General features: G+C 43.6%; 2 protein-coding genes across 3 annotated transcripts in view; one reads left to right on the top strand and one right to left on the bottom strand.

Annotated features, from left to right (window-relative positions):
- svbp (small vasohibin binding protein) overlaps window positions 1–13,380 on the bottom strand; it is a 263,018-nt gene that overhangs the window by 189,436 nt on the left and 60,202 nt on the right. Inside the window, exon 3 of one of the 2 annotated variants that reach the window (XM_061875534.1) lies at window positions 7,227–7,762. The exons of the other annotated variant lie outside the window; for it this stretch is intronic. Coding sequence (XP_061731518.1) covers window positions 7,576–7,762 — 187 coding nt within the window. The 3' untranslated portion in view covers window positions 7,227–7,575. Of the gene's footprint in view, window positions 1–7,226; window positions 7,763–13,380 lie in introns of those variants that run through there. 2 annotated transcript variants of the gene reach the window in all.
- wnt4 (wingless-type MMTV integration site family, member 4) overlaps window positions 7,488–13,380 on the top strand; it is a 130,122-nt gene continuing 124,229 nt past the window's right edge. The window contains exon 1 of the mRNA XM_061875532.1: window positions 7,488–7,587. Coding sequence (XP_061731516.1) covers window positions 7,580–7,587 — 8 coding nt within the window. The 5' untranslated portion in view covers window positions 7,488–7,579. The remainder of the gene's footprint in view (window positions 7,588–13,380) is intronic.

Genomic DNA, 13,380 nt, shown 5'->3' with positions numbered 1-13,380 from the left:
GGTATGGGGGTGTATTAGTGCCCAAGACATGGGTAACTTACACATGTGTGATGGTATGGGGGTGTATTAGTGCCCAAGACATGGGTAACTTACACATGTGTGATGGTATGGGGGTGTATTAGTGGCCAAGACATGGGTAACTTACACATGTGTGATGGTATGGGGGTGTATTAGTGCCCAAGACATGGGTAACTTACACATGTGTGATGGTATGGGGGTGTATTAGTGAACAAGACATGGGTAACTTACACATGTGTGATGGTATGGGGGTGTATTAGTGCCCAAGGCATGGGTAACTTACACATGTGTGATGGTATGGGGGTGTATTAGTGCCCAAGACATGGGTAACTTACACATGTGTGATGGTATGGGGGTGTATTAGTGGCCAAAACATGGGTAACTTACACATGTGTGATGGTATGGGGGTGTATTAGTGCCCAAGACATGGGTAACTTACACATGTGTGATGGTATGGGGGTGTATTAGTGAACAAGACATGGGTAACTTACACATGTGTGATGGTATGGGGGTGTATTAGTGCCCAAGGCATGGGTAACTTACACATGTGTGATGGTATGGGGGTGTATTAGTGCCCAAGACATGGGTAACTTACACATGTGTGATGGTATGGGGGTGTATTAGTGCCCAAGACATGGGTAACTTCCACATGTGTGATGGTATGGGGGTGTATTAGTGCCCAAGACATGGGTAACTTACACATGTGTGATGGTATGGGGGTGTATTAGTGCCCAAGACATGGGTAACTTACACATGTGTGATGGTATGGGGGTGTATTAGTGAACAAGACATGGGTAACTTACACATGTGTGATGGTATGGGGGTGTATTAGTGAACAAGACATGGGTAACTTACACATGTGTGATGGTATGGGGGTGTATTAGTGCCCAAGGCATGGGTAACTTACACATGTGTGATGGTATGGGGGTGTATTAGTGCCCAAGACATGGGTAACTTACACATGTGTGATGGTATGGGGGTGTATTAGTGCCCAAGACATGGGTAACTTCCACATGTGTGATGGTATGGGGGTGTATTAGTGCCCAAGACATGGGTAACTTACACATGTGTGATGGTATGGGGGTGTATTAGTGCCCAAGACATGGGTAACTTACACATGTGTGATGGTATGGGGGTGTATTAGTGCCCAAGACATGGGTAACTTACACATGTGTGATGGTATGGGGGTGTATTAGTGCCCAAGACATGGGTAACTTACACATGTGTGATGGTATGGGGGTGTATTAGTGGCCAAGACATGGGTAACTTACACATGTGTGATGGTATGGGGGTGTATTAGTGCCCAAGACATGGGTAACTTACACATGTGTGATGGTATGGGGGTGTATTAGTGAACAAGACATGGGTAACTTACACATGTGTGATGGTATGGGGGTGTATTAGTGCCCAAGGCATGGGTAACTTACACATGTGTGATGGTATGGGGGTGTATTAGTGCCCAAGACATGGGTAACTTACACATGTGTGATGGTATGGGGGTGTATTAGTGCCCAAGACATGGGTAACTTCCACATGTGTGATGGTATGGGGGTGTATTAGTGCCCAAGACATGGGTAACTTACACATGTGTGATGGTATGGGGGTGTATTAGTGCCCAAGACATGGGTAACTTACACATGTGTGATGGTATGGGGGTGTATTAGTGAACAAGACATGGGTAACTTACACATGTGTGATGGTATGGGGGTGTATTAGTGAACAAGACATGGGTAACTTACACATGTGTGATGGTATGGGGGTGTATTAGTGCCCAAGGCATGGGTAACTTACACATGTGTGATGGTATGGGGGTGTATTAGTGCCCAAGACATGGGTAACTTACACATGTGTGATGGTATGGGGGTGTATTAGTGCCCAAGACATGGGTAACTTCCACACGTGTGATGGTATGGGGGTGTATTAGTGCCCAAGACATGGGTAACTTACACATGTGTGATGGTATGGGGGTGTATTAGTGCCCAAGACATGGGTAACTTACACATGTGTGATGGTATGGGGGTGTATTAGTGCCCAAGACATGGGTAACTTACACATGTGTGATGGTATGGGGGTGTATTAGTGCCCAAGACATGGGTAACTTCCACATGTGTGATGGTATGGGGGTGTATTAGTGGCCAAGACATGGGTAACTTACACATGTGTGATGGTATGGGGGTGTATTAGTGCCCAAGGCATGGGTAACTTACACATGTGTGATGGTATGGGGGTGTATTAGTGCCCAAGACATGGGTAACTTACACATGTGTGATGGTATGGGGGTGTATTAGTGCTCAAGACATGGGTAACTTACACATGTGTGATGGTATGGGGGTGTATTAGTGCCCAAGACATGGGTAACTTACACATGTGTGATGGTATGGGGGTGTATTAGTGCCCAAGACATGGGTAACTTACACATGTGTGATGGAATGGGGGTGTATTAGTGCCCAAGACATGGGTAACTTACACATGTGTGATGGTATGGGGGTGTATTAGTGCCCAAGGCATGGGTAACTTACACATGTGTGATGGTATGGGGGTGTATTAGTGCCCAAGGCATGGGTAACTTACACATGTGTGATGGTATGGGGGTGTATTAGTGCCCAAGACATGGGTAACTTACACATGTGTGATGGTATGGGGGTGTATTAGTGAACAAGACATGGGTAACTTACACATGTGTGATGGTATGGGGGTGTATTAGTGAACAAGACATGGGTAACTTACACATGTGTGATGGTATGGGGGTGTATTAGTGAACAAGACATGGGTAACTTACACATGTGTGATGGTATGGGGGTGTATTAGTGCCCAAGGCATGGGTAACTTACACATGTGTGATGGTATGGGGGTGTATTAGTGCCCAAGACATGGGTAACTTACACATGTGTGATGGTATGGGGGTGTATTAGTGCCCAAGGCATGGGTAACTTACACATGTGTGATGGTATGGGGGTGTATTAGTGAACAAGACATGGGTAACTTACACATGTGTGATGGTATGGGGGTGTATTAGTGCCCAAGACATGGGTAACTTACACATGTGTGATGGTATGGGGGTGTATTAGTGGCCAAGACATTGGTAACTTACACATGTGTGATGGTATGGGGGTGTATTAGTGAACAAGACATGGGTAACTTACACATGTGTGATGGTATGGGGGTGTATTAGTGCCCAAGACATGGGTAACTTACACATGTGTGATGGTATGGGGGTGTATTAGTGCCCAAGACATGGGTAACTTACACATGTGTGATGGTATGGGGGTGTATTAGTGCCCAAGACATGGGTAACTTACACATGTGTGATGGTATGGGGGTGTATTAGTGCCCAAGACATGGGTAACTTACACATGTGTGATGGTATGGGGGTGTATTAGTGCCCAAGACATGGGTAACTTACACATGTGTGATGGTATGGGGGTGTATTAGTGCCCAAGGCATGGGTAACTTACACATGTGTGATGGTATGGGGGTGTATTAGTGCCCAAGACATGGGTAACTTACACATGTGTGATGGTATGGGGGTGTATTAGTGAACAAGACATGGGTAACTTACACATGTGTGATGGTATGGGGGTGTATTAGTGAACAAGACATGGGTAACTTACACATGTGTGATGGTATGGGGGTGTATTAGTGCCCAAGACATTGGTAACTTACACATGTGTGATGGTATGGGGGTGTATTAGTGAACAAGACATGGGTAACTTACACATGTGTGATGGTATGGGGGTGTATTAGTACCCAAGGCATGGGTAACTTACACATGTGTGATGGTATGGGGGTGTATTAGTGCCCAAGACATGGGTAACTTACACATGTGTGATGGTATGGGGGTGTATTAGTGAACAAGACATGGGTAACTTACACATGTGTGATGGTATGGGGGTGTATTAGTGAACAAGACATGGGTAACTTACACATGTGTGATGGTATGGGGGTGTATTAGTGCCCAAGACATTGGTAACTTACACATGTGTGATGGTATGGGGGTGTATTAGTGAACAAGACATGGGTAACTTACACATGTGTGATGGTATGGGGGTGTATTAGTGCCCAAGGCATGGGTAACTTACACATGTGTGATGGTATGGGGGTGTATTAGTGCCCAAGACATGGGTAACTTACACATGTGTGATGGTATGGGGGTGTATTAGTGCCCAAGGCATGGGTAACTTACACATGTGTGATGGTATGGGGGTGTATTAGTGAACAAGACATGGGTAACTTACACATGTGTGATGGTATGGGGGTGTATTAGTGCCCAAGACATGGGTAACTTACACATGTGTGATGAAATGGGGGTGTATTAGTGGCCAAGACATTGGTAACTTACACATGTGTGATGGTATGGGGGTGTATTAGTGAACAAGACATGGGTAACTTACACATGTGTGATGGTATGGGGGTGTATTAGTGCCCAAGACATGGGTAACTTACACATGTGTGATGGTATGGGGGTGTATTAGTGCCCAAGGCATGGGTAACTTACACATGTGTGATGGTATGGGGGTGTATTAGTGCCCAAGGCATGGGTAACTTACACATGTGTGATGGTATGGGGGTGTATTAGTGAACAAGACATGGGTAACTTACACATGTGTGATGGTATGGGGGTGTATTAGTGCCCAAGGCATGGGTAACTTACACATGTGTGATGGTATGGGGGTGTATTAGTGAACAAGACATGGGTAACTTACACATGTGTGATGGTATGGGGGTGTATTAGTGCCCAAAGCATGGGTAACTTACACATCTGTGAAGGCACCATTAATGCTGAAAGGTACATACAGGTTTTGGAACAACATATGCTGCCATCTAAGCGCCGTCTTTTTCATGGACGCCCCTGCTTATTTCAGCAAGACAATGCCAAGCCACATTCAGCACGTGTTACAACAGCGTGGCTTCGTAGTAAAAGAGTGCGGGTACTTTCCTGGCCTGCCTGCAGTCCAGACCTGTCTCCCATGGAAAATGTGTGGCGTATTATGAAGCGTAAAATAGGACAGCGGAGACCCCGGACTGTTGAAGGACTGAAGCTCTACATAAAACAAGAATGGGAAAGAATTCCACTTTCAAAGCTTCAACAATTAGTTTCCTCAGTTCCCAAACGTTTATTGAGTGTTGTTAAAAGAAAAGGTGATGTAACACAGTGGTGAACATGCCCTTTCCCAACTACTTTGGCACGTGTTGCAGCCATGAAATTATAAATTAATTATCATTTGCAAAAAAAAGGTTTATGAGTTTGAACATGAAATATGTTGTCTTTGTAGCATATTCAACTGAATATGGCTTGAAAAGGATTTGCAAATCATTGTATTCTGTTTATATTTACATCTAACACAATTTCCCAACTCATATGGAAACGGGGTTTGTAATCATAGAAAGAAGATGGAGAGATGATGGATGGAGGCAGGGTTACATGCGTGAATGTGTTCCTTGTACTATCATTGCATTATTTAGGGCAAGGTGCGACTGATAGGACTAAGTGTCGTGTGTATGCGCTGTAATTGCAGATTATCTGAGCGACACGTGCGTTCTTCCGTGCTGCGAGAGTGTCTCGGGCTGCCAAAGCTGTGACCTCACCCATCAAAGATCTAAACCTAAGGCTCAGTCTGCCCGCTGGTAGACAAACAGAGGATACCATGTCATCGCTGATATGCCTACTTTTAGATGGCATGGATCATCTAAAGTGGTACCAACAGATACCAGTGCCCCAGTTTACAAGTTTTTTTTCCGGCAGTCCCTTAACTAATCGTCATGTTTAACGTTACGCGGTTCTAGGTAGGTTGTGTTCATTTGCCGTCACATCGTCATTAAATGTTAGATGGAGCTGCTGTAGTGAAAGGAGCTCTCTGCTCTAGTATCATTTGTGACAGTCTCTTGCTGTCGTCCCTCGGGTTCAGTGGACCACCCAGGAAGGACATGCTTGTAACAGGTTTGACTCTTTTATTTTTCAACAAAGCTTGTTTGTGGTCAGGTCGCTTTTCAGCTCCTTCCACCTTCTGCTCGCTCACGGTCCGCTCTTTCAGCCGCCGTCGTCGTCCTCCTCATCTCTCGCGTCTTAGTCTTGCTTCCTCTTTGCTCTCCAGTCACTGTTGTGGACACTCCACCTCCTTCCCTGATCTTGCCTCCGTCTCCCTTTTTATACACTGCGTGGGGATAAGTCAATCGTGTGCCGGTGCGCGATCCACGCACCTGAATCAGATTGCGGCGTCGCTCCCAGCACGCCCCGTTTCTACGCTACACTGCATTCTCCGCCTCCTTGCCGCCATCTTGGGGGGGGGCTCCAGCTAGTCCTGCCCCGCTGTCGGACCGTCGGCTCCGCCTCTCCACATCATTCTTTTGTTTTTCTGATGTTTTTGCTTCTGGGACCGTGCGACAAGTGGGTGGCACTTTTGTGACTTCTGCGATGCTTTTTTGTAAACTTCTGGATCTGCCTCCTGGGCATACTTGCCAACATTCAGACCTCCGAATTCAGGAGATTGTTGTATTTGAAAGTGCAATGCTTTGCAGCAAGTAGCAAAGCCTTTGAAGGAGCATAAGTATGGGCAGCATCTGTGACATTTAATTTGCAGGAAAGGAGTGAGTTTAGGGTTGAATTACCCATCCTCGTTCTATTCTCTGTCATTATCTTTTTTTGTACATTACTACTTGCCGTAGTTTTGAAGCAATGCATGATGGGATTCCGGATGTTTTGTGTCAGTGTATTAACGTGCCGGCTGGAATAAACACACACTGAGAAATAGCTCCATGCCTGCCTACTTTATGGCTTATAGATAAACCTATGGATAACAGAGACATATATAATAGTCTCCTTCTTGTTGTGTGTGCAGTTGGGCACTCTCCAAAAGACGTAGATGTTATAACGTGTTTATATGGAGGACAAGTGGACGTGACCACAGGCTGTCCTCACTCAGGTCTGGCTGGATATCGGGAACATGGTTGTTCCGGGAGATTTTCGGGAAAGGCACTGAAATTCGGGAGTCTCCCGGAAAATTCGGGAGGGTGGGCAAGTATGCTCCCGGGAGCCTTTTGGCCACGGAGACCAGCTGCTGGGTCTCTGCCACACCAGAGTGTCACGATCGGGGGTTTGTTCTCTCGGAATGCAAAACCGACAGCTCTGGACGACAGCGTGAGGTAGGAAATTATTTATTAATCATTGATCATAACCAAACCAAAAACAAGCAAAAAGGAAGCAAAGGCAACACTCAGGAAACACAGGAGCAAGAATGCGGAACATCAAAACGTAACAGTTGCATACCGCAAACAATGAATCCACACCGACTGTGGCGAGCAAGGTGAATAAACAGCTCTTTGACTCTTGCTCAACAGGGGGTGATCGTGCCAAGCACTAATCAGAGGCAGGTGAAACAGTTTGCACCCATGGTAACCAAAACAAACACCCAAAGTGCACTAAGGGAGTGCAAATCTAACAGAACATAACTAAACAAAACATGATCCAGACCAAGGATCATGACACAGAGTATGTTCGGAGAGACTGGAGGAGAAGCGGATGAAGAGACGCCGGGACGGACAAGCTTCAGAATGTCTTGGCTAAATGAGCAGGTATCGGACACACCTCTGTCTCCTTGGACATATCCTCGCCCATTTATGCGGACTGGACACTGGCCGAGAATTGTTGGACGGCCGAGGGTGGAGTCGGCTCTCTTGGTTGCTTTGTTGGGTCTGCTCCTCTTTCTGACCATGCTCCCCCTGCCCCAGCCGACGATGGTGTGGAACACTGCAAAGGCCACCACAGTGGATATGTTTTTGTTTATTGTTGTTTTACTTTTATGGCTGTCTATAGAAGTGGCAGGTCTTTAATGTCTAAAATGCCTCTTGTGTTCTTTGATGTTTCCCTCTTATACGGTACATACCGTATTTCCTTGAATTGACGGCGGGGCGCTAATTAATTTAAAACCTCTTCTCACTCCGGCGCTTACCAAAGACATGCGGTAAATTTAGGCCTGTGCTAATTCAATTTTGAGTGTGATGTAAGGATACCATCATGAAAAGCATATTTAATAAAAAAAACAATGTTATTATGGTCTTACTTTTACTTATAAATGAAGTCCATGCGCAGCTCCTTCTGATCAAAAGCATCGATAATTTGTTTATGGAAGTCTTCCTTATCTTTCTTCAGTTTTAAAAGTCTCTTTGTCTCGATGGAGATCTTCCTTTATTACCTCCTGCTTCGATTGAAAGTCCAGTTTAGAAAACTGTTTTATTTTAGATATGTAATCCTCCATGTTAAAAGTGCAAGCGAGAGGAAAAAATAAACGATCGCTGCTTGTTGTCACTTCTTCTGCAGCCGAGTAGTCGCAAGAAGGATCACTAGCGCCCTCTACCACCAGGAGGCGGGAGTCATTTAATGACTCATATTTGACACACGCAGCTACGGTATATTAATAAAACATAGCTGTTTACTGTTCTTTTTAGCATATTCAATAGCTTGGACCTTAAATCCTACTGAATAGCTCTTAATCTTCTTCCATTTTGAAAATGATGACAGGTGAAGTGTCACTCGAGACGTGACGAGTTTGACCTGGCGGAAATTCTAGGTATATGCTAATTATTTTGCGAAACGAGTTTGACCCGGCAGTAATTCTAGGCAGTCGCATACTATATACCCGGCGGCAATTCAAGGAAATACGGTATGTTTATGTGTGCTATAGCTATGAGCTAGCTAGCCATGTCTTAAAGCACCTCTTCTTGGGGGCGTTTCAGAGTTATAGCTTCACCTTTATCTTTAGTTTTTAGGTCAAAATGCATCTGTTCTCCCTTTTCGGTCTACACACTGTGTCTGCTTGTAAGTACTCCGTCATTGTGCGCTGCCGAACATGCTCCTCTGCTTGTAAAACCAGCAATGTCACGACGCGACAACGCGTAGTCATGCCCGGGAACCGGTGCTTTTCAAACAGAGTATAGTACCGTTTTTTGATTCATTCGTACCGCGGTACTATACCAGTGCCGATATAGCGTACAACCCTACTTCAAACTTGCTGAGTTCTTGATTGCATTGTTCCTTTTTAAATCCTTGCGCCCTAAGGCTAAAAGGTGAGCCGTTGCCAGAACGTGAATGGACGAAGGATAAGTTTCATGTTTCCTATCCCATCATGAAAGACTCGTGGAAAGAGTACCAGAACATTCTAAAGACGGAAAAGAACAAGCCTTCTTCTGATAGTAATTTTAACAAAACCACATGTTTAATTCTAAGCAATTGATACTATTTGAAATGTTCCTCAATTCTCATGCTTGCAAGCTTCGCCGGAGGTCTGTGGAACATTTCTTGACTATTTTACAGATAAGGTCGACACATCTAGGACAAACGTTTCTTTCCCAGTTTTTGATCCTTCTATTCTTGTCTCCTTTCCATTCGCCTTCCGACAGAGTGTGTCCTCGCTTAACAAAATTGTATCACAACTCAAAGATACATCGTGTTCCACGGACTTGATGCCACCTCGTCTGTTCAAAGACGTCCAAGAGATAATTAACAGCAGTCTTGCTTCAGGGACGGTCCCAAATTATTTTGTGGAACCTCTGCTAAAGAAGCCAAACTTAGATTCCTCTATTTCATCCAACTTTAGACCCATTATTTTATCACAGGATAGGATAGGATAGGTCTTTGTTGTCATGGCACAAGTACAACAAAACTTGGTTTTCAGTGTTCAAGACTAGACAAACAAAAAGATGGGAAAAAGGTAAACACTGGGGAAGGATGAGTAAAAAAATACAATCAAGACTGGGCTCCTAAGGGGGCCCAGTCTGGAGTGGGAAAAAACCTCCCAAGCAAAGCACATATACATAGTACAACATACATCTCGAGATATCTTGCAACAGAGGGAAGGAAGTTCAAGGTCATGGTGGTGATCATCCTTTTATTTCAAATATTTTAGAGAGAGCTGTGCTTTCACAATTCAACGGTTTTAAAGCCTTTTATAGCACTGAATCTGCACCTTTTAATGGTTTTTAACAACTTTTTAATATCCACTGAATCTGGCGAGTCTGCCTTTTTAATTCTTCTAGATCAGGGGTGTCAAAGTCGTTTTCATGGAGGGCCACATTGCATCGGTCTTCCAAAAGCCGAATAATTGCTGGATTTTGTGTTGTTTTACTTTCCTTTTGTGGGCATTTTGTATTCCTGTCTGCCGAGATAACCTTGGTGGATAAAAGGTGAAAACTGATTGAATTTTTGCTGAAAGTCTTAGATCAGTGGTTCTCAAATGGGGGTACTTGAAGGTATGCCAAGAAGTATGTGAGATTTTTTTTTTAAATATTCTAAAAATAGCAACAATTCAAAAATCCTTTATAAATATATTTATTGAGTAATACTTCAACAAAATATGAATGTAAGTTCATAAAGTGTGAAAAGAAATACAACAATGCAATATTCAGTGTTGACAGCTAGATTTTTTGTGGACATGTTCCATAAATATTGATGTCAAAGATTTCTTTTTTTGTGAAGAAATGTTTAGAAGTAAGTTGATGAATCCAGATGGATCTCTATTACAATCCCCAAAGAGGGCACTTTAAGTTGATGATTACTTCTATGTGGAGAATGTAAAGATCTGGCATTGTTTCGCAGTATTATGCAAAATCAACTTTTCTTACCTTCAAGTATCTGCTGATCTGTATTTTGGGTCTGAATATGTCCTAAAAATTTGCGCATGTCAACCTTTGTTGCCGTAGTCGATAAGCTTCTTCTTTTTCTCTATATCCTTGTTATGAGACATTCATCCTCCGTTGTTGCCATTTCTAATTTAAAGTAGTGTCTTTTTCATGGCCGCCCCTGATTATTTCAGCAAGACAATGCCAAGCCACATTCAGCGTGAGTTACAACAGCGTGGTTTGGTAAAAAAAAAAAAGAGTGCCCGCCTGCAGTCCAGACCTGTCTCCCATGGAAAATGTGTGGCGCATTATGAAGCGTAAAATAGGACAGCGGAGACCCCGGACTGTTGAAGGACTGAAGCTCTACATAAAACAAGAATGGGAGAGAATTCCACTTTCAAAGCTTCAACAATTAGTTTCCTCAGTTCCCAAACGTTTATTGAGTGTTGTTAAAAGAAAAGGTGATGTAACACAGTGGTGAACATGCCCTTTCCCAACTACTTTGGCACGTGTTGCAGCCATGAAATTATAAGTTAATTATTATATGCAAAATAAATTAAATAAAGTTTATGAGTTTGAACATGAAATATGTTGTCTTTGTAGCATATTCAACTGAATATGGCTTGAAAAGGATTTGCAAATCATTGTATTCTGTTTATATTTACATCTAACACAATTTCCCAACTCATATGGAAACGGGGTTTGTAATATGAGCCCTTAAATGCGCTCTATGTATGAAAATAGACTTGACTAGACCTGCTTATCGGTAGTGCACCTTATAATCCGGTGCACCCTATGGTCCGCCAAATAGGGTATTCTCTATAAAATGTGTTTGAATTGATTGAATTGACATTACTTTGCACGGGGAAAAAATGGATGAAAAGTCGTCCGATTTAATCGCATAATCACACGGTATTCTGGACATCTGTGTTGCTGAATCTTTGGCAATTTGTTCGATTAATAATGGAGACGTCAAAGAAGAATGCTGTTGGTGGAAAGCGGTGGATTGCAGCAACCAGTGTTTCTTTGTTTTTTGTGAGGCTTTACTATGGAACAGAGCGGTCAAGCGAACATGTTTCTCTACCACATGTCAACCGGCAGGTTTCGGTGAGAATATTGTGGTAATAAGTCGGCTCTTAACGTAAACATGAGCGGAGCTTGTGTCGTTCTTCCTGCAGCTGTCAAAGAGGCAGCTGCGACTTTCTTGGCTCCTCCATGGCTTCAGTCAAAGACACTGGCGGTCACCAAACCCCTCCGACTTTCAGGTATGACTTTATAATCTTGCTAGAACACTAGTAACACAATAAGCAGATGAGGGATTTTCCAGAATGTGTCTAATAACATCTGAATCGCTCCCACTGCCCTTGTCTTTTTTTTTTCTTCTAGTCCTTCACTCAAACTTTCCTCATCCGAGAATCTTTCATCCTCGCTCAAATTAATGGGGAAATTGTCGCTTTTTCTGTCCAAATCGCTCTCGCTGCTGGTGGCCATGATTGTAAACAATGTTCAGATGTGAGGAGCTCCACAACCCGTGACATCACGCGCACATCGTCTGCTACTTCCGGTACAGGCAAGGCTTTTTTATTAGCCACCAAAAGTTGCCAACTTTATGGTGGATGTTCTCTACTAAATCCTTTCAGCAAAAATATGATGAAGTATGACACATAGAATGGAGCTGCTATCCCCGTTTAAATAAGAACATCTCATTTCAGTAGGCCTTTAAGGCCGCAGCAATCCTAAAAATGTCATGCGAAATACTGGACTTTTTTTAATGTGAGACGGGAAAAAAAAAAGGGGGATGAACTGAGACGACAACTCAAAAAGTTTACTGGCTGTGACTTCCACTGCTTTCAGACAGAAGCCACAGCTATGCACGGGTTTACTCCGCGGCATCGCTCTGCAGCAAAACTTTTTGTTACGGCAGAAAGTTCCAATTTCCTGTGCGCATTCGGACAGGAGGAAAAAAAGGGCCAGGGCTTTAAGGACTAGATTTAATGCTTAAAAGCTGCAGGTCCTCGGGCTTTGTTCACCAACCCGTGCTCGGGACAGGAAATAGCCTTGTGAAGGTTTGTCCAGACATACTCTGGAAGAGCTGTGTGAAAACAAGACTGGTGGGTTTCCTTTCGCCATGCAAGCCAAGGGCCCACACATAAACGCACAAACACACATAAACGCACAAACACACATAAACGCACAAACACACTTAAACGCACAAACACATAAACGCACAAACACACATAACGCACAAACACACATAAACGCACAAACACACATAAACGCACAAACACACATAAACGCACAAACACACATAAACACACAAACACACATAAACGCACAAACACACATAAACGCACAAACACATAAACGCACAAACACACATAAACGCACAAACACACATAAACGCACAAACACATAAACGCACAAACACACATAAACGCACAAACACATAAACGCACAAACACACATAAACGCACAAACACACGTAAACGCACAAACACACGTAAACGCACAAACACACATAAACGCACAAACACACATAAACGCACAAACACACTTAAACGCACAAACACACATAAACGCACAAACACATAAACGCACAAACACACATAAACGCACAAACACACATAAACGCACAAACACAAACGCACAAACACACAAACGCACAAACACATAAACACACAAACACACATAAACGCACAAACACACATAAACGCACAAACACACATAAACGCACAAACACACATAAACGCA

Source organism: Nerophis ophidion, linkage group LG16, assembly GCF_033978795.1.
Source record: "Nerophis ophidion isolate RoL-2023_Sa linkage group LG16, RoL_Noph_v1.0, whole genome shotgun sequence".
Taxonomy (NCBI): Eukaryota; Metazoa; Chordata; class Actinopteri; order Syngnathiformes; family Syngnathidae; genus Nerophis; species Nerophis ophidion.
This window is presented reverse-complemented; position numbering and strand designations above follow the sequence as displayed.